General features: G+C 38.7%; 1 protein-coding gene across 1 annotated transcript in view; it reads left to right on the top strand.

Annotated features, from left to right (window-relative positions):
* The window catches only part of LOC121443393 (hippocampus abundant transcript-like protein 1), a 40,556-nt gene extending 29,903 nt beyond the window's left edge, over positions 1-10,653 (top strand). Inside the window, exons 8-12 of the mRNA XM_041645150.1 lie at positions 1,621-1,692; positions 3,551-3,663; positions 5,836-5,933; positions 7,573-7,715; positions 8,923-10,653. Of these exons, the coding sequence (XP_041501084.1) occupies positions 1,621-1,692; positions 3,551-3,663; positions 5,836-5,933; positions 7,573-7,715; positions 8,923-9,168 (672 nt within the window). The 3' untranslated portion in view covers positions 9,169-10,653. The remainder of the gene's footprint in view (positions 1-1,620; positions 1,693-3,550; positions 3,664-5,835; positions 5,934-7,572; positions 7,716-8,922) is intronic.
* The last annotated feature ends 11,692 nt before the right edge of the window (positions 10,654-22,345 follow it).

Here is a 22,345-nt window from a genome sequence, read left to right as displayed (position 1 = left end):
ATATCAAAGACTGAGAGTTGTCTAAGATAGGTTGGAGAAACCATTGTAGAAAAGGAAATGTGAATTTATTTCTAGAGACGTCACAAAGCAGGGCATATAATGGCCTCATGAGTAACTGGAGCGACAGGTGTGGGTGGCCATGCCTACCTTCTTGCTGTGAGGCAAGGGTGTTGCTTATATCTAGGATTTAAGAACACAGTAAGATATCTACTTTGGAAAATTTCTTTTAAAATAGAGAATTATCAGAAACAAAACTCTGATCCTTTTTATTCTGAAAACCTGGTTAATTGGCCTAGAATTTGCTGAGCAGACCAGGCTAACTTACAGAAATCTACCTACCTTTGTCTCCTGAGTGCTGGGATTAAAGTCATCCACCACCAAATATGAGACCCTTGTCTAAAATAGCATTTAGAGTGAACAATGTGGGATTTCTCTCTGTATGGTGAGAATATGTTTTATTATCATTGGTTAATAAGACAGTGTTGTAATTAATGTAGTTTTATGTGATTATTTGGGTCTGGGCAGCTGGGAAACTAAAGTGCAGTCTCCATTTACATTGAACCAAATTAAGAGAAGATACAGAGCTGTCATATCTCTTACCCACAGGTGCACGCTGGTACCAAAGGGATTCATTTGGTACGGTTTATGAGCCTATATATTTTTATAAAGGAGCACCACTCAATTTGTACTTTGTGATAAGTTCACTCTTGGCATTGCTTACATGTTTTAGCAGTTATGCATAAAGCTGATAATAGGCTGCCTTCACCTCCTTTAGTGCTGAAATTATAGGCATGAGCTATACCACCAGGTCCAGATTTTGTAGTTGAATATGATTAGGTTGTAACAGAAGACCCAGAGGTTCTAACACTAGTAATTTATTATTTAATTGTGATTGGGTGGGAGATGCTCATTTATGAAGTAAGAAGACTATATAAAGTTATTTTTAGTATTTTCCTGTATTATAGAATTTCAGTAGAAGACAAAGTAATGTATCCTTTTAAAAATTATTAATCCTTTTATAGTTACTGTTGCAGTTGGAGGTTTAGAGGTCATTGCCAGTCAGACTTGGCTGTTTACTTAATAGAAGTATATAGGAGCTTTCACAGCACACCTACCGCTGGAGCATACCTCGAAGTCTAATATAATTCATCTTCAGTGGGGTCTGGCCTCCTCTTGTTCTCTTTTCTCCCCTTCTTTCCTTTTCTCTGTTGCTCACATAATTTTAAAATACAACCGGACTCAAGAGCCACTGACTTCGCTGATGGTCCAGTTCTACCTTGGCAACAGTAAAAGTCAAGTTGCTTTCTTTTACACTCTCGTTATTGTGCTCTCATTGTCTCCACACTGGGGCAGACTAATTAAGAGAGGGAATACTAAACAGTAGGCATAATAAAATTTTCAAAAAATTCAGTTTGTGCTTACTTATAACTATTTTATGTCACGTTTAACTATAAATTTTGGGTTAATTTTTTCAGCTTCTACCTACTGCTTTTCTGAACTTCCCTCAGCTATTTTCTCCTGTCAGTTTTAATAGGGAAAAAACAATTTCTTATTAATTATATCTCTAATAGCTCTTATTACAAAAGTGATTTTTTTATTTGTTTTTTCTCATTTCTACAGGTCATAGGTTTTGGATCTGTGAAAATTGTGGCATTCATAGCTATGGTAGGAATTCTGTCAATTGTGGCTCAGGTGAGTGTTTTTTACAACATGTGGATTAAAAAGGCAAAGCTTCCCACCCTGCCCCCCCCCCCCCAATCCTGATAACCTCAGTTCTATAAGAAGCCAAGGATACAAGTTTCAAAGAGTTCCTCCACACTGTTGCCTCAGCTGCTTAACTCCTGCTGTAACATACCTTGCTCATGTAGAGAACCACTGAATTCAGGAAGCTGGTAGGGACACAACTCACGGAACTGGTTGTACATATAATACTGAAGTCCTTAGGATTCAATAGAACTTCATACAGATTTCATTAGGATGTTATTTGTAATTTGTGCTGGATCCATTCTTCTTACTCACTGCCAAAACAACTGGGTTAACAGGATGGCGAAATGACTTGGTCAGAGAAGCTTATTGCCAAGCAGTGACCTGAGTTCAGTCCTTGGAACCGCCATGGTAGAAGGAGAAAACTGACTCCTGCAAGTTGTCCTCTGACTTCCACATACATGCTGGGACACGTGTATACACATGTAATAAATAGGTATAAAAACTATTTTAAAGGAAAATAAAGTAACCAGATACAGCAAAATTAACCAGTGGAATGTGAAAATTAATTAGAAATAAGTGTCTTCTAGATGCTGCTGTCTCCAGGACTAAACAAACAAGGATCAGCGTATTAGAATATATATAGTGAGTAAATAGCAGTGCATTCTTTCCAACCTATTATAATTTCAATCTAGAAAGGCAAGAATATTGTCCTCCTATGCTTCAGGGACAGTCACTATAGCTTATGTGGATTGCCCAGAGACTGTTCCCTCGAAATGGCCAGGCTACTTGTTCTTCTGTGATTAACTCTCTGCAGAGGAAATGAGAAGTCTGGGAAACTAACTAGTCCTACCAAATGAGAGAATGAATACATAGAAGCAAACTATTTCTTTGCTGTTTTTGTTTTAACTGTTGGAACATGTTAGCAAATTATGTTAAACTTCTAAGTCGATTATGATTTTCTTTTGTTTTTTTTATATTAACCTTAATTGTTTGCCCATAGGTGTCTTTATCTTCCTTTTTGTACTGTCCCTACAAGTTATATTTAACATAATATATATTTATTAAAAATGAAGCTCTTATTCTTGATTTTGTGAAATTGTTAACTACAAGAGAATAGTAAACCTTGATGAACATTTACAGGTGTGGAATTCTGCTGAACATTAAGTGCTTGTTGACATTTCTCCAAAGAAGGCTAAGATGTGATCCTCTCAGTCATGATAACTGCAGTGCAGCTGTATTAACCTTTTGGGAGGGACTAGAGGAACACCAGTTAGACAGGCTTTTCTGGAAGGAAGTCAAAGGCCCTAAGCCCCAGATCAGCACTAGAGTCCTTGAACTCCACCCCTGAAGAGTTATCACAACTGCCTGACACACACACACACACACACCCAGGCTGGCACCCAGTTCGCGAGCTTCGGGCAAGGGCCTGGAGGTTAAAATATACAGACACACACAGACAGATAGACAGCAACATGGGTCATCCCTGAATTCCCCAAGAATGCCCCCTTTATTGTGTTCAGGGGCAGAGTATATAGAGATAGCCACGCCCCAGCCAAACCCACCAGAAACCACTCTCCTGCCATCAGGAACTCCTGAAGGTCTCGTGCTCAGAGCAGCTGTAGGCACACAGATCAGGGGATTACAAGAAATTCAGGATCTGGGGTCTCACTGCTCCCAACAACTGCCTGCTCTTGGGGCTTATAACCAGACATATGTACCCTTAAAAGACTTTGGCCATCAGTGAGTGGATTTCACCAAAAGAGCTTATGCTCTGAATTTGAGTTTGTGATCAAATTCATGTGTGCTCATATGGCTTCTTAGAGTTATCCTCTTTGCCTTACAGACAGTCTTCCTTAGCAAATTGATGAGATCACTAGGGAATAAGAATACTGTCCTCCTTGGCTTGGGTTTCCAGATGCTCCAACTTGCCTGGTATGGTTTTGGATCTCAGGCCTGGTAAGCTTCCCTTAATTCACATATTATCAAAACAAACAAGCAAAAAGCAGTGAATATTAACAGATATAATGAGTCTTAAAGGAGCTAAGGCTATTTGACTATTTTTTTTTAAAGGGGGTTGTCTCACTAGTTTGTATTTAGCACTTCATGCTTGGGCAGGAGTGGAGCTAGAAGATTTGAGATGTCTTGTAAAGATTTCGCTAGTTCTGGGGTCATTGCTTAATTGAATGTGTGTTGTCATCTACCAGCCCTCCAATACAGTTCTCATTCACTCGTGATCTCCCCACTCACACACTCTCTCTCCTTTCCCTTTTTTGAGGGTGGGTAGATTTGTGTATTTTTTGAAACAATCAAATATTGTAGCCCAGACTGGCCTTAGAGTCGCTGCGGTTCTCCTGCCAAGGCCACCTGCATGCTGGTATTACAGGTTTGAGCCACATGGCTGACTTTGTGTACACATTCTCTTTTAATTGTTGGATAATATCATACATGTATATATGTTTTGATCACTTTCCCCTAACTTAATGTGATCTTTTGTTTTTAAACCCACTGTGTCCACTTGGTACTATTTGTATATGTAGAGATATAGACATCTACTGGATCATGAGTAATTTCTTAGGGTCTGCATTCCTGAAGAAAACTGAAAACTCCCCCTCCCATTTCCCCAGAAGCCACCAGTTGTCCACAGCTCCTCTGCCTGGGGTGGGACTTCATAAGCACCTCCTCCACTCATACCGGTATTTTGGCTGCTGCAAGTTCGTGTGTGCAACTGTGCTGTCAAATCTAGCAAATACTGCTTCTCTGAATATGTCCACTACTTCTGGCTGTTAAAATCTTCCAACTTAACTCTTTGAATGGTCCCTGAGCCTTGTGGGAAGGAGGTTTGATATAGATGTTCCATTTAGAGCTGAACTCTGTGGTCTCTTAGTCCCTATACTTCTGCTTCTTAAGTACATTTACCCACTTTCAGGATATGACATATAGTCAAAACAAAAAGACACTAAATAACAACAGATTACAGCATGCTTTGCTGGTACACTTAGGCAGTAATTTAACTATCATAAAATAAATCATTTGATGAACACTAATATGTTCTTCAAGGTCATGTGAGTATCCTGCATCAATTTTCTTTAAGTATTCATATTTTAGCTTCCTATAAATGGGAAGAAAGGTCAAATTAAGACCTACTGATTAAAAAAAAGAACAGGAAGTCTTGAGTTCCATTCTCCTGTATGGCAAGTGTCCTTGTGTACCTTATTGCCAGATACTGCAGAGTCTCAGTTTCCATTGTAGACATGAATTAGTCCTCATTTGCTCATTTGCATTCATAAATGGAGCTATTAGAAATGCTTTGTTGATTAGAGATTAGTTGGGAAGCAGATATGAAATTCTGAATTTCATTTCATATGAACCATTTGTTCTATGTTACATTTTGCCTAAGATTAAGTTGATGATTCAGTTTTTTTGGTGGGGGGGTTGTGAACTCTGGTTCAGTATCTGGCTAGTCTAGTCAAACCACTTTATAAAGTGTTAAAAAGACTTTATGATAATAAGATTTTTAAATATCAATAAAGACCACCCCAAAGGAAGTACATAATCATGACTGTTTTTTCCACTGAGAAAAGGACAAAGGTCTGAAGCAGTCTTTGTTTATTCATTTAACAACAGACAGTGCTATCAAGCCTGACAGACCACACAGCCCAAGGACATTGTGAAAGATGAATTTTCGAGAAATGTAGAAAGTTAGTGACAGGTGCAGATGGAGATGTGGTATTTATTTAAAACAATAAAAGAATAGACATCCTTTTAAGAACTTGTGCCTACACTTGGAAATGACAGTGGGGCAACCTGGGAGAAGAGACTTTTGAAAGAGGAAATAAAATATTCTTTGATCTGCATCCCAGTCTGTGGTCAGTGTTAGTATGGATTCTTTTTACATAGAGACTTACTTTGTATCCCAGACTGGCCTTGAATTCATGCTGCTTTTGCCTGAGCCTTTTGGATGCTGAAATTACTAAAATTACTTAAAAAACTATACCTTGTCCAGGAAATCCATTTTTAAAGAGTGAAAAATAAATAAAATGGAACATGAGGTAATACAAAACATTTGCACTTTTGCCACTGATTAAAAGTACCTTAAAACCTTCTTACAGCCTTCTTTAATCTTTTCAGGATGATGTGGGCAGCAGGAACTGTGGCTGCCATGTCCAGCATTACATTCCCAGCAGTCAGTGCCCTCATCTCTAGGAATGCAGAGTCAGATCAACAAGGTGAGATTTGTACCCTTGTTCCTTCAGCTGGAACTTCTCTTTCCTGAAGTATGAAATCCTGCATCCTCCATAACAATAACAGTTGACAGCAGTGGGCCCCTGTCATAGGAGCTTATCTGCTTATTTTGTCAAATACAGAAATTCTGTTTTCCTCCTTGCTCACGCTCAGACTTTTAACAATCCAGACTCAACCATTCAGGTTATTAGTAATAGTTAGAAATAGAAAACATCAATTTCTAGTTTCATTTCTGATTACATTGTCATCAGAATTAACCGGTTTATAATCTTATTTCAATAGATTTCTATTAAATAATAATAGCAAATTAACAATGTAATATCCCCTTAGTCACTAAAAGTTAACTTGAAATAATTCAGTCTCAGGAGCTTAATTTAAGAAAGGGATCTTTGAAGAGATGAAGAAAACTCTGGTTAGTAATTGGAGATAGGGAGCGATGACGTGACTTAGAATTGCTGTGCAGAAAGCAGACTTTATTCTTCCTTCCTCTGTGTGTTTCCTTTTCAGCCAGTTCTGATACCAAAATTAACCCTTTTTTCCTCCATCTTCTAATGGCCTACCCTACCATAGTCAGGAAGTAGAAGATTTTATCTCATTTATTGTTTTTTATTTTCATTTAATTGTAAATATTCATTGTAATATTCATTTGTGTTACAGGAAAACGGAAAATTTGTGTGTGTGTATGTGTATGAAACAACACAAATGTACATAGTGATTTGGTTTGATTTGGTGCCAGTATAAACCCAATACCTTGAATATACTAGGCTACACCTCTATCCCTAAAGGAAAATGTTTTTAAATTTGTAAGAGGACTTTTAAAATTTTCAACAAAAATTAAATTTTAAAAGATAGTTTATTTATTATCATTATACCTGTTTTCCCACATAATGAGTTTGCTGTATGAGTAAGTTGTATCCATCCTTAGATTTATGGACTTAAGTGACATCCTTTGTGTTATCACCATTAACTGCAGTAACTTAGCTGGGTATGAATACTATTATACTTGCCTATTTTTGATTTACAAAAATATACATTTCATATGATTCAAACCCATGTTTTGCTTACCATATTAGAAAGTTGCGATATCTAGAAGTTGATGCTTCCAGTGTTTTTGAGTGGACGTCTGCATGAGATGGAAGGTTGCAGATGACAACCCAGGGCCAGGCGGAGCCTCTTTGTATTCACATGTGGCCAAGGAGGTCTGAATGGAGAACGTACTTTTATTGTACATGAACAATTAAATGAGCTAAGAAGGAAGTCTTAACCCATAGAAAAATTGAAATTACATGATAAGGAAATAATTATTTAATATTTTCTTATTTCTCATTAAATGGTAGATCTAGTTCAAAAGGTTTTCAGAAACTGAATTCAATTTTTTCCTTGTAGATCTTCACACAGAGAGTACTGACTACTAAATAGACATAATGCGACCAAGAAAACATTTGTATAATGAATGACAATATCATGATGAACTCTAATGACTGTAACAGTTGCTATAGATAATTAGCCTAAACTATGATGGCTCTGTCCAGCCAAGTCTGTCTTAATGATGGAGTGTCCTAGATAAGCTCTTTATGTGAGGCACTTTTCTGAGAGACTGACTCCCTTCTCATTGTGATCTAGGGGTTGCCCAGGGGATCATAACAGGAATACGAGGACTTTGTAATGGCCTAGGGCCAGCACTGTATGGCTTCATATTCTACCTGTTCCATGTTGAACTGAACGAATTGGGCCCAGACTTGAATTCTGATGATGATCCCTTACAGGTAATTTGGTGATCTATGTTATAATAATGGTTATCTTTGATTATAGCATAATCTTGTGGCTTTAGATTCCTATTTATTCTTTTTTTTTAAATATTTATTGATTTATTATGTATACAATATTCTGTCTGTGTGTATGCGTGAAGGCCAGAAGAGGGCACCAGACCTCATCACAGATGGTTGTGAGCCACCATGTGGTTGCTGGGAATTGAACTCAGGACCTTTGGAAGAGCAGGCAATGCTCTTAACCTCTGAGCCATCTCTCCAGCCCCTCCTATTTATTCTTTATCATTGCATTTGACAGCAGCAGCTCATTGCTTGGGATCAGAAAGAGCTCATAACAGATTTAACGTCTTATATGAAAAAGTGTCTGTACCTTATTTAGATCCTCTTTTCACCTAGTCACTATGAATAGTATGCTATTATCTGGCTAAATTTAACCTAAATAAAATATAAAATTACCTAAAAATTTAGCTTAAGGGACTTAGTATATAGCTTAGTTGGTAGGTGCTTGCCTAAAATGTACAAAACTTAAAAGAAGTGTGATAGTACATGATTGTAACTCTAGCAATCAGAAGGTAAAGGCAGAAGATCTTAAGTTCAGGGTCATTCTTAGCTACATAAGTATGAGGCCAGCCTGGGATACAACAGACTCTGTCTTTACAAAAAAAAAAAAAAAACTTACTGAAAAGCTACTGTGCTTCTGTTTTTTAAAAGATAAACATTTATACAGAGTTCTGTACAAATCTGAAATTATTAATATTCATATGTAGAAATGTATGATCTGAGGTAACGAGACTACAGAAAGAAAATTACTGCTTTTGTAAGTATATAGGGTAGGTTCTATTAATTAGAAATAATATAAAAAGCAGTGATTTGTTGCCCTGAGTTATTTTCCAAACATTAATCTCTATTAGAATTTGTCTTGATTAATGAAATACAGGCCTATTAAAACAATTAACTAGACTTTTCAAAAAATCATTTAAAACTAGCTTGTAATTTTAAAAAAGATCTTGACCATGCTGGGTATGTTAGTGCATGTCTTATGACCCTAACATTTGGGAGATATCAGCAGAAGGGTTATGATGTCAAGGCTACTCTGGACTAAATAGCACAAGACTCTGTCTTTCAAAACAATAAACAAATAGAAAAATAAATAAATAAATACTTAACTAACTTCTGTCTTCATTTGTTTTTTTATATCCATCAGGGAGCTTTCATCCCAGGCCCACCATTTTTATTTGGAGCATGTATAGTTCTTATGTCTTTTCTGGTTGCCTTATTCATCCCTGAATACCGTAAAACCGGTGGAGTTCAAAAACATAACAACATCAGTAGCAGCCCAAGCACTCCCCCTGAACGGGGCTGTGATGAGGACATTGAGCCATTACTGCAAGACAGCAGCATCTGGGAGCTCTCCTTTGAAGAGCCTGGAAATCAGTGCACTGAACTATAACCCAGCAGTACCCAGCAGTAAGGGAGGTTCTGCAGACACCGTCTGGGAGCCGTGGAGGAAGCTGTACCACCTGGAGACTTCATGGTGCTGGAGGGGCAATGCTAACAGCATCCTTTGGGCCAAGTTTAATAAGTTACTCTTTCATGCCTTTACCCTTCACTCTTCTGCCTCTTTCTGTTCCTTTACTCCCATTCTTTTTCTTCCTGTTTATGTATTCTAAGAAAGATTGAAAATGTTTCACAGAAAATATGAAACTCTCAAGGTCATATAGAATCAAAACTTTAAATCTTTAATAGGAAAATCATGTCTGGTAGGAAAGGTTACCTTTTCTTCAGTAACTAGAAAGAGAGTGACAGAAATTTTTCTGTTCCCTTTTTGGTAGAAGGTATAAGACAAGAGTGTTAACTGCCTTCTTTCATTCTTTCTGTGAATTATTCCTCTTAGTCTATAGGTGTTGATGAGTGGCCATTCTAAAGAGTCACTTGGTATCAGGGATCTACTGACTTTGTCCAAAGGTTAAGTGAAAACCTAGTTTTGCTTTCCCTTTAATTTTTTTTTTATTTCTTAAGCTTCTTGAAAACAAACCTTAATAGTGTGTGGGCCAATGATTACCTTTATTAGATAAAGAAAATCTTTCTTAGAAAATTCAAATAATGTTGAACAAGCAGAACAGATTCTTGGTATACAAAATAATTTTACAGAAGAAAAAGAAAAAAAATCAAGCCTGTAGCCCAGCTACTTACAGATTTTAACAGGAGGATTGAAGTTTGAGGCTAGCCTTGGCAACATACTAAGATCCTATCTCAAAGCTAAACAACCAACCATGAAGCATTCTAGTTTTTGTTGTTTTAACAATTTGAACATTCCTACAAGGTGATGAGAGTAACAGCAGAGAATGCTCCTTCCTGTGTCTCCTGCGTCCTACTTCCGTTTCCTCGTCATCCTCCTGCCTTAACTGTTAATGTAGAATATGTTTGTTTTCAACCAATCTGTATCTCAGTCTGTTTTTCTGAATTTAGAATCTCATGGGAATGCACACATCAAATTCCTTTAAAAATTATGAAGGTTAGTGAAGCTCAGTTTCATGATAAGTATCTTGCTAATTTTTGAGATGTTTTATGGACAAAGAAAACTTTACAGATTTTATATTTTGCTGCACAGTAAATGGACCACTAACTAAGGTCTATCTTTAACAAAGCACTCCTTTGAAAGTTTTATAGGTATGAAAACATGTAGATATTTGTAAGGATTTTAATTTTTTGATGGGGTGCTGTGTAAATCTTGTATTTATAAATAATGAAGGTATTGACAGAAAAAAATATATACAACTTTTATAAAGGATTGTGTACTGACTGAATACATTTAAAGGAAAATATATTTTGAAGCCTGTTCTGCCATGAACAGATATAACATATCTTTTTACTATGCTGTTGGTTTTTAGTTTAAGCTTCCTAATGCATAATAAATTTTCAATGGATACTTAAATGTCTTAAAAAACAAGTTCTGTCATTGCTCTTTTGGGTTCTTTTTTGGGTAACTGTCAATATAACTGAGTTAGTAATCCTTCAGCTAATTAAGTTTTTTAATTAAAAGTTTTTTTAAAAAATGGTTTTAACAGTTCCTTGTGAACCTCCCATCACATCAAATGTTAAGTCATACATTGAAGGCGTAAGTCACAAACAATGCCACACCAGTTTGGAATTATGATTAATAGGGTGGTATTTATTTAAAGGGGAAAAAACTTACAGATAACTGTCCCAGACAACAGCCCTCTGTGCAATCAGGAAGGAGTCTAGTCGCTGAAAACGGAGCAGGAAGCGAAAAGAGCGAGAAGGGAAGTAGCCGCTTTTTTAAAGGGAGAGAGACCACGCCCCAATGGGATGGTATCTCAGTGGCTATAGGCTGGAGGAGTGGAAGGACCTCCCGCAACAATACACGAACAATGCTGCTGTGGGCATAGAAATACCTCTCCTGTTCCTAATAGGTAAAAGGTACATAAAGCAAAAATAGAGGCTGAAAAGAATGCTTGCTGGTCTTGCTGAGGAAAGAGTTTGTTTCCTAGCCTCCAGCACTCACATTGGGAGGTTCACAACCATAGCAACTCCAGCTCCAGGAAATCTGATGGTCTTCTAGTCTTTGTGGGTTCTGCATTCATTTCCACAAATCCACACTTGGACACTCCCTACTGTTGTGTAATATACATTTTTCATTGCCTGCTAGACACCCTTCTGTCACTACCATATATAAACTTCTTAGATAGCAAGACCTTCTGCAGACTTCTACCCAAGGCCACTATACCAAATACACTGCTAGGTGTCAGGTCCTGCTGTCTTAGTCAGGGTTTCTATTGCTGCAATGACCAAAAAACAAGTTGGAGAGGTAAGGGTTTATTTGGCTTTTACTTCCACATCACTGTTCATTGAAAGAAGTCGGCACAGGATACAGGGCAGGAACCTAGATGTAGAATCTGATGTAGAGGCCATGGAGGGATGCTGCTTACTGCCTTGTCCCTCTTGTCTTCTTACAGAACCCAGGACCTCCAAGCCAGGAATGGCAACTACCCACAATGGACCAGGCCCTCCCCATCAGTCACTAGTTAAGACAATTCCCTACAGGCTTGCCCAGAGCCCCATCTTATAGAGGCATTTTCCCAGTTGAGGTTTCCTCCTCTCAAATGACTTGAGCCTGTATGGAAGTGACATAAAATCACCAAGCACAATTGACCTCTTATCAGCCTGACACACAAACACATCACCATAACCGTTAAGCCACTTTTACTTTCACATTCATCTCCAAGATCTCACATTAAAATTTTAAGTAACTTTAAAAATCTAAGTCTTTACAAATTCCAACACATTAATAGTTCAGTATCTTTAAAATAGCCAATCTTTTTAAAACCCAAAGTCTTATAAAATTCAGAGTCTTTCAACTGTAGGCTCCTGTAAAATAAAAATTACTTTCTTCAAGAGGAAAGAACCAGGGCACAGTCACTATCAAAGCCAAACTCCAAAAGTGTAAATAGTACAGTGTTCGATGTCTGGGGTTCATGCACGATCTGGGACCTCCAAGTGTCTTGAGTAATTTCTGCACTTCCACCCTCTGCAGCACACACAGCTTGTCTTCTAAGCTGCAGCTGTCCTTTGTAGTAATTGGAGTGGCGGGGCTGCGTCCCCAGCACCCCGGCTGCCTGCTCGGCTAGCTTATGCCCCGAAATAACAACACACAAACTGTATTCATTTAAACACTGCTTGGCCCATTCTCTTCTAGGCTAATTCTCACATATTAATTTAGCCCATTTCTAATCATCTGTGTGTAGCACCCCAAGGTGCGCTTACCGGGGAGATTCTAGCCTAGTCCATCCTGGGTCTCTCTCAGGCGTCTGCTCCCAAGAGGAGAGCTGTGGAGTCTGAGCTCACTTCCTCTTCCTCCCAGCGTTCTGTTCTGTTTACTCCTCCCACCTATCCTCTAACCAATAAAATGGGCCAAGGCAGTTCCTTTATTAGCCAATGACCTTCCTCCATCAGTCCTTGGTGGTCATCCATCTCCAAAATAATGAACGGTGTTTTCTGCTGCAATTGGGCAGCAGCAGTCCATCACGGTCTGTGAGCTGGCAGTATATGTGGGGTATGAGCTAGGGGGCAACAGAGCCCAATAACCTAGAAACCTTTATGTACCAGAGATGGTATCCAGCAGAGGTTAATACCTCAAGTATATATGGAGTGGAAGGTATCCTACAAAAGCTGATAACTAGAAGTCTGTATCACCTACCATTGCTTCATCATATACACTGGTGGTTTTCATTCTATGTGGCTACTCCTCTTCTGGGACCCCATATAAACATTTAAGTATTAAGTCTTACTGGGTAAACTCATCACTGTAGCTGTACCACATACACTCTGGATATTAGACCCTATTGGACAATCTTACACCCCCACCTCTGCCTACTAAAATACATTGGTAGTTTATCAGGCCCTTGCTGGACACTGTTCAGCAAAACCTCACATATACTAGATTCAGAACCTTCCTACCTACCTACCTTCCTACCTACCATGTCATCACGTATGTGGCAAGGCAAGATACTCTTGGACATTATTCTACCATTGCAGCTCAAATATATTGCTAGGAATCAGGCTCTGCTGGATACCCAGAAACCCTCTGAAGCCCCACATACAGTGCTGTTTCAAGTTCAAAAGGACTCCTCCTCCCCCAACACCTTCTTACATAACGTGCTAAATATCAGACTTTTCTAGACAACCTCACCCCATTCTTAAACATCACTACTATTCATCAGAGCTTGTGGGACATTCTCTCCAACTCATCACCTACACTGCTAAATGACACTCCCCCCCACACACCAAAATCCTCACCAAAATGTGCTAAGGATTTTTAATGAACCTCTTAATATAGTTACTGATTCACAATATGCAGAAGAAGTTGTTTTACATATTGAAACTGCTGAATTTGTACCAGATGATACAGAATTGACTTCATTATTCATACAGGTGCAAGATGTAATCAAGAATAGGTTTTGTCCCATATACATAACATACATCTGATCCTATATGGATCTGCCAGATCCTCTAGCATAAGGTAATGCAGAAATTGATTGATTACTGATTGGAAATGTGTTAAAGGCTTTAGAATTCCATAAGAAACATCATGTCAATACCAAAGGTTTAAAGAAAGAATTTTCTATTACATGGCAACAAATTATGGAGATTATAAAGAGGTGTCCTACTTGCTCTTTCTATAACCAAACACCACTACCTGCATGAATTAACCCAAAGGGTACTCAAAGGAATAAAATCTGGCAGATGAATGTGTTTCATGTTGCAGAATTTGGAAAATTAAAATATGTACACCATACCATTGACACTCAGGTTTTCAGTGGGCAACTGCTTTAAGCTTAGAAAAGGTTGATTCAGTAATCACACATTTATTAGAAGTTATGGTCATCATGAGTATACCTGCACAAATAAAGACAGATAATGGGCCAGCATAAGTCTAAGAAAATGAAACTTTTTTGCTTATTAAAATATAAAGCATATTACAGGTATACCACACAATCCTACAGGTCAGGCAGTTGTAGAAAGATCAAATCAAACTATTAAGGATATGTTAAACAGAAAGGGATGGAAAATACCGCCAGACATAGATTACATAATGCTTTATTAACCTTGAATTTTCTTAACTCTGATGAGAAAGGGACAATAGCAGAGAGACACTGGATAATAGAAAAGTCTTCTGAATTAAATCAGCTGGTGTATTTCAAGGATGTGTTGACCTCACAATGAAGTCACATTGTGGCTTCACAATGAAAAACTGTGCTACGTTTTTGCTCCTTTTCCACAGGAGAAGAAAATCTATGGATACCATCAAAATTAATAAAGATTCCCTTTGAAAAAGAGAAATCTCTTGAAAAAGAGAAATGACAGCTCATCCACAATGGTGACAACCATACAGGTGGTAAGGAAACCATATAGGGTTAGGGCAGGGTTCTGCTCTTGTTTTTACAGGAAAATATACATCTTCAAAAATTCAAGAGATCCTGGATGTTTGGATGTTGACAGAAGGAAAAATAACTTTCCAATAGGGATCATGAAGAAAAAGGAACGTGACTTGTAAGGACAGGTGATCAAAACACACACACATATATATACATACATATATGTGTATATATACATATATATGTGTATGTGTGAATATATAGAGCTGGCTTTGGAGTTGGACAACAGTTCTGTCCTCTAAATCCAAACATGTTGTTAAAATAAAAATTCAGAATTTCTGTCTCATGTCAAGAGCTGTCTGGTATGGGACAGAAAGAAGAAAGAATTTAGAAAAAAATTTTACTTTTCTTTATGCCTATTTTTGTTTCTTTCATATCTTTCATTGAATATATATGTCTGTATAAATAATGATTAAGTTTTCAACAATGAATAATGAATTTTCCTGCAGTAATCTTTGAAATTTCCAAGAAGAGGATGGGATCCCACAACAACAACTCCACCTGGTTGATATGACATCATGTTGCTGATAGCGCTACCATAAAACCTGTTTGGGTGCCAGCTGCTCAAAATGGTTCCAACTTGATTAGCTGAAATGGTGTACTTTTTTTTTTACAAGGTTCTGACCAGAATTCCAAATAGGCACCTCAGAAAAACCCTACCAAATACTCAGAGACTATTTGCAATTATACCAGACAGTAATCTTGGAACTTAACCATCATTTTACTTTCACAGGATCCCATAGAAAGAACATCACCCTCATGACAGCTGGAAGTAATTCTAGAAGATGACATCCCTTTCCCAACAAAGTCTGTCCTCAGGGTTAGGGACACCATTTAGGGGTTTATTATAATTGGTATATGGTTGGGGATTAGGGGAAAAATTATGTAGGATCAGGGATCTCTTTGAAAAAAAAAAGAAAATTGGGTGGGATAATAGATTAGTGTGAGCTTTCTCACACTAATAATAATAGTGAGTAATGAAGTGAATACTTGTAAGCTATTATTTATAGGCAATTTACATTGGTGTAGATTCTTGTATACTGATACAAATTTAAATTATATTGAATATGTTTTTATTTTCATCTACAATATTTGTATATCCAGGCAAAGTTATTTTATCATATTGTATTCATGCATGTTTCTACCTCTGCTTAAGACATTTTGTATATTGATATAATTTTAGGATATATTTATCATATTGAAATACATATTTCTACCTCTGATCAAGATACTTCTACATTGTTTACATTCTGACATCATTGTCCTCATTTGTTGCTCAGTTGTTTAAAGATTGCTTAATATTCTAACATGAAGTTTTAGTCTTTAAGAATTTTAAGATTCATAGATTAATAGTCATCCATGTTTGTCATACTTATGGTTAGATTAATCAGATTACATACAGATACATAGAGATTGTATTCTGCATAGATAGGTAATCTTCAACTACTTTTATAAGAGCTGTAGAATATGGTATTTAAATAACTTTGGGTTCTGTTGATGTGAGACACGATTGCTCCTGCCAGCACCAATCTATTCTTGAGAGAATGTTGAGCACCAAAGACACTCCACTTGGAGCTTGTTTACGTCTTGACAAAACTGGCCTTTGGGCAAGGAACTGCCCATGCATCGAGCACTGACAAAATGCATGATATCCGGACAGGACATACAGGATACAAGAAAACATTCTGTCAAATCTTGAAAAATTTCCAGTTTCTGAAAATGGTCTATCAGTTACTCTATGCCTTAGCCAATGTTGGTTGCTCCAATGTTGCAAATGAGACTTTGAGTGATTATCCAGGTAACCAGTTGTCTCTATCATTAATTGCACATTTTGGAAGTTGCTTGACTGCCCTTCCTGCTTATTCAAGTAATATTATTTCCCTTCCCAGGTCTTCATTGGGGTTGAAGACTAGATAGTTATAGTTACTTTCCTCTCATGACTTGGCCAAGTTATTTATTATACAAAACTTAAACTCATTAGGATAGGATAATTATTGAATTTATTACATGTTTCTTGCTTGATATTGTTTATGCTGGTTGTAATTCTAATTTTTATACCTGATATTTGTTCTTATTGTAAATATATTTGTATTAGGCTTAGAACTTTCTTATTTAAACAAAAGGAGAGTTGCTGTAGGAATTCCTACTACCAGTAGCCTTTAAGTTACCTGCCAACTTGGGCATGGCCTCTTATACTATATATGCCAATGTAAAGTGTGCATCCGGACTCTTTTCTAGCTGTGGTATTCGGTTGCTGTTCTCTGTGCCAGCAGAGGATTGTGGTCTGTGAGTCTACCCCTAAATGAATAACCCTCTATTATACTCAATGCTGAGCTAGTGTGGGATTTCTTTTAAGCACCCTTCTTTGTACCAGAGCTTGCTGGACAGACCCATCTGCAGCCTCTTTCACATATACTGTATTTATCAAGTCCTGCTGAATAACACATATAAACTTCTAGGTATAAACTTGCTGGACGCTATCACTTCTATAGGAACACATAAAGCACTAAATATCAGGTCCAAATGGACACCTGCCCCATCCCATATAAAGTTCTAAACTGGATATACAACTCTTGTGGCTGCCCAGTATTATCAGTCTCTGCTGAGAACCCTCATACATATACAGAACCCATATACAATGGAAAGTACCAGGTCCTGTAGTACCACATCTCACCTTGCCCTCCCACAACAATAGGAATCTACATCTTGTTGAACAGTGTCCTACAGTCCTAATTAGACTTAGATATCAGGTTCAACTGGACCTTTCTCCATCTTCCATACTTTTCAAGGTAACAGACTTTGTTGGAACACACACACACACCAAACAACCACTGCCCAGCATAGACTGCTGGATTTCAAACCATGCTGGATACCCCTCACAACCCTGTATACTGGGGTAAGTACCAGATTTGGCTTGACTCTCCTCTACACTCGCTGCCAACAGGCATACACTGCTAGATAACACTGCCATCTTGTGACTGTCTCAAACACTGTGGGCTCCCTGGCACCTCCTAGCACAGTCCGCTGGACCTCCTTCCACTCTTTACCCAACGCTAACTGTAAAATATCAGGACCAACAGGTCAACCATTCCTGTTGAATGGTAGGTTATCAGACCCCACTGACCAGCTCACCAGAAGCCCCCCCACACACACACACACTGCTAGGAATTAGGTTGTACTGGATCCTTTCCCTTTCCCCCAATGACATCCTAAGCATATGCTGCTTTATTCAGGCCATGCTGCATACCTCTATAAATGCTACATCACATATACTGTTAGATATCAGCCCCTGCTGGATACCACACAATCACTGCTAGAGATTCGGTAATGGGGGACAATTATTTAGTAAATCCTAACATCCAGCAGAATAGGTGTCACATTGAGTGTAGGGTGCCTAGCAAGCCATAGTGCTTGGAAGTTTATATGTGATAATGACAGGAGGGTACCCAGCAATTAATGCATCATAAATGTAGTAGTGTATGTTTAGTTGCCCTGGAATGGCTAGCCACTTATTAGCAGGCCCTGTTGTCTTAGTTAGGTTTACTATTGCTGTGATGAAAAAACCATGATCAGAAGCAAGTTGGGAAGGAATAGGTTTATTTGGCTTACAGTTATACATCATTGTTCATCACTGAAGGAAGTCAGGATATGAACTTAAACAGGACAGGGACCTGGAGGCAAAGACTGATGCAAAAGCTATGGGTGCTGCTTACTGACTTGCTCTTCATGGCTTCCTCAGCCTTCTTTCTTTCTTTCTTTCTTTCTTTTTTTTTTTTTTTTTTTTTGTTTATCGAGACAGCGTTTCTCAGTAGCTATGGAGTCAGTCTGGAACTCACTCTGTAAACCAGGCTGTCCTCAAACTCACAGAGAGCCACCTGCCTCTGCCTCCCAAGTGCTGGGATTAAAGGCGTGCACCACCACCACCCAGCTCAGTCTGCTTTCTTATAGAACCCGAGACTATTATCCCCACCCTCACCCTACCTCCAGGGGGCTGGACCCTCCCCTGTCAATCACTAATTAAGAAAATGCACTACAGGATTGGCTACAACCCAATTTTATGAAGATATTTTCTCAACTAAGATTCCCTCTCAGATGACTTAAGCTTGTGTCAAGTTGACATAAAAATATTCAACACACCCTGATACTAGGATATCAGCTGTAACTGATATTTAGCAATGTATTTGGGTCATTAGGGTGTCCAGAAGGGCCCCTCCACAGTAGTATAAGGGGTGTTGACATGGGGTGGGGTGTTGACATGGCGTGGGGTATCCAACTGGATTTGATACCTAGCAGTGTACTCTGGGGAGGCAAGTAAGTAAACACCAGAAGGCACATGTTAGTTAGTTGGTGTTCTCTAAAGTAATAGAATTGATAGAATGAATAAATACATATATAGGTATAAGTGTTATAAAATGTTTTTACATTTTTTTTCTTTTATTGAAAATAGATTCCCTTCTCACATAATATATCCTGATTAGGGTTTTCCCTCCCCCCCACTCGTCCCAGTCCCTCCCTTTCCTCCCCTCCCATCCAGATTCAACTTTTTTTCTGTCTCTCATCAGAAAACAAACAGGCTTCTATGGGGCAGCAGTAAAACAAAATAAAATATATTAAGACAAAACAAAACCAATACATCAGAATTGAACAAAACAAACAGAAGGAAAAGGGTTCAAGAGAAGGCATGAGAAACAGGCCCACTCAGGAAGCCACAATACATAGGCAAAGGACCTGTAGGGCAAAACAAGGAAAAACCATAAATAGAATAAAGCAAAACTAAAATTTTAAAAATTAAAGGAAAAGCCCTAACATAACATTATGAGACAAGGAGCCCCCAAAGATTCCATTGAGTTCATTTTCTTTTGGCCATATACTGCTTGCCATGCAGTCTACCCTTAAAAGTAGTTTGTTTTCCCAGTAAGACTTCCTTGGAAGAAACTAAATTTTCATTTTGAAGTGGTCATCACCTGGGGATAGCTTCTGGGTTAGGGATGGGGACATGCATCTATTTCTTTCAGCTCTAAGACCCCAACTGGTGCAGACCTGTGCATGTCTTTTGCATGTTCTCTCAGTCTCTGTGAGTTCATATGTGCATCAATCATGTTGACAGAGAGCTCCTTGTATTCTTGGTGTACTCTAACCCCTCCAGATCTTACACTATTTACTCCTCTTCTTCAGGGTTCCTTGAGCTCTGAGGGGAGGGATATAATGGAGACCGCCAACTTTGGGCTGAGCATTCCACGGTTTCTCACTCATTGAATAATGTCTGGCTTTGGGTCTCTGCGTTTGTTCCCATCTGCTAAGGAGGAAGCTTCTCTGATGATGACTGAACAGAGCACTGATCTTCTTTCCTGGCTGGAGTCTGTATTACTGTGTGTATGTGCATAATGAAAAGGGGATTAGACTGGCTTACAGAATGTGGTCTGAGTGCTCCAACAATGACTGCCTTGCCATGGAGAGGCCAAAAATCTGGCTGTTCAGTTATTGAGGCTGAATTTCTCAGCAGTCCAATCTGAAGCCCTGAAGTCTTCTTAGAGAGTTGCTGATGCTCAGTCTATGTCGGAATCCTAAAGATGCTGTCTCTAATACTGGTGCAGTAATAGGATAGATGGGCTTGCTGGCTAGAGTGAGGGAAAATAAAGTAAAAATTCCTTCTTCCACATCCATATGAACTACCACCAGAAGGTGGGCCCAAATTTAGGGTTGTTGTCCTGCTTCTACTACTCTAAGAAGAGCCCTTAAATGCTGGTCGGTGGTGGTGCATGCTTTTAATATCAGCACTAGGATGGCAGAGGTATACAGATCTCTGAGTTCAAAGTCAGCCTGGTCTACAGAGCAACTTTTAGGATGGCTAGGGGTACATAGAGAAACCCTGTCTCAATAGAACCAACCAACCAACCAACAAAAAATGAAAGAAAGAAGAGAAAAAAAAAAGAACTCACAGGAGTTGCCAGCAGCTTGTGTTTAGTTGGTTCCAGATGTAGTCAAATTGACAATCAAGACTATCCATCCTAGACCAGTACCTACCAAGGCATGTGGGACATTCAGGGGAATCCAGTGTCAGCGGCCTAACTACTTTTAGAATGATCAAGGGGAGCTACAGCAGACATGACGATGAGAAGTATATTTAGGATGACATGTAGTAGAGGGTCACATACATGTACACTACATCAGGCCATCCTCAATACCCAGTCAGCACACCCAAACCACGGTTGTTTGGGTTCAGGCACTGGTGGATATCTACCACCAAACTTGAACTTAGGCATGAGGCCATGCAGGATACCTATTCCTCACACCCCCAAAATATACTACAGTTGTTCAGGCCTTGCTCAAAATCCTGTGACCTGCTTTCCACATACAATGTTAAGACTCAAACCTAACTGGACATACTTGTCCCCGACTGCCATCTTACATAGACTTGTAGGTATCAGGCTCTGCTGGATACCTACCTCCATGTTCTACTGCCTGAATGTTGCAGGAAACTGCCTACTTGGCCCAGGCCAAAGGTCAGCACATGTTCGGGAGAATGTCTACATCTCAATATAGAGATATAGCTAGGAAGTCTTTAGGATCAGACTGACAGTGGCCAAATCTACATTAAGGTGAAGGCATAGGCTGCTTGTTTATTCTCAGCCCCCCAGACCCAAAATAAGCACACAGAAACTGTATCAATTAAACACTGCTTGGCATACTAGCATATTTATAGCTAGCTCTTATATCTTAAATTAACCCATTTCAATTAATCTGTTTATTGCCACGTGATTGTGGCCTACCTGTAAGGTTCTGTACGCCATCCAGCATTTGTTTCCTGCAGGGGCTACTTGGCTTCTCCCTGACTCTGCCTATTCATTCTCTCTCTCTCTCTCTCTCTCTCTCTCTCTCTCTCTCTCTCTCCATATATATATATATATATATATATATATATATATATATCTTTTTCAACCTGGCTATATTCTCTTAAGCCTTTGACTGAAAACACCTTCTTTATTAACCGATGGCAATAAAACATATTTACAGCATACAGAGGGGAATCCCACATTGAAGGGTCTGAATTTATTTACATTATATCCTCCTCTCCCCAAGGCAGTGATAGTAGAAGTTCCTATAGTCCGGTTTGTGCCTGAGTGATGAAGACTGATATGGTAAATGTGAAATGGTGTGCTCTCACATACGTTCAGATCACATGTGGGGTAAGAGGGGATATGTCTTTGAGATTCAGATGCCTACTACCACTATAAAGATAAATTGCTGATTAATAAAATACTGGGAAGCTATTATATATAATTTGATGACTAGAAATGATACATTTCATGTTTTATTTTCCTGAGAATTAATTACATTTTCCCTCTGTGTGGATCTTTTAATTCCTCCTTCTTCCACAAATTAACTTTCTCTATGTGTATGGGGTGTATGGGGATGTCCTAGTGAACCCCTGAGCTTCCCCCATCACTCTACTTATACTATTGAGCTACACCCCAGCCTGAATTTCCCTTTCATATCATTTCCTATTTTCTGTGGTTGTACTCCATGTCTTTTGTTCATTGCTGTATAGGAACTTTCCATTGTACTGTTGCTGACTACACTGCACATGGGTTAGAGGCTGGTAATTGCAGGAATTAGAGCAAGGAGCACTGTGGTCTTGGAGGAGTTCTGATTGGGTGACAGCGGGAAGGA

The sequence above is a fragment of the Microtus oregoni genome, unplaced genomic scaffold, assembly GCF_018167655.1.
Source record: "Microtus oregoni isolate MIOR12 unplaced genomic scaffold, Mior012 000105F_ref0000443, whole genome shotgun sequence".
Classification (NCBI taxonomy): domain Eukaryota; kingdom Metazoa; phylum Chordata; class Mammalia; order Rodentia; family Cricetidae; genus Microtus; species Microtus oregoni.
The sequence above is the reverse complement of the archived record's forward strand: the minus strand, read 5'-3'. Positions and strand labels throughout refer to the sequence as shown.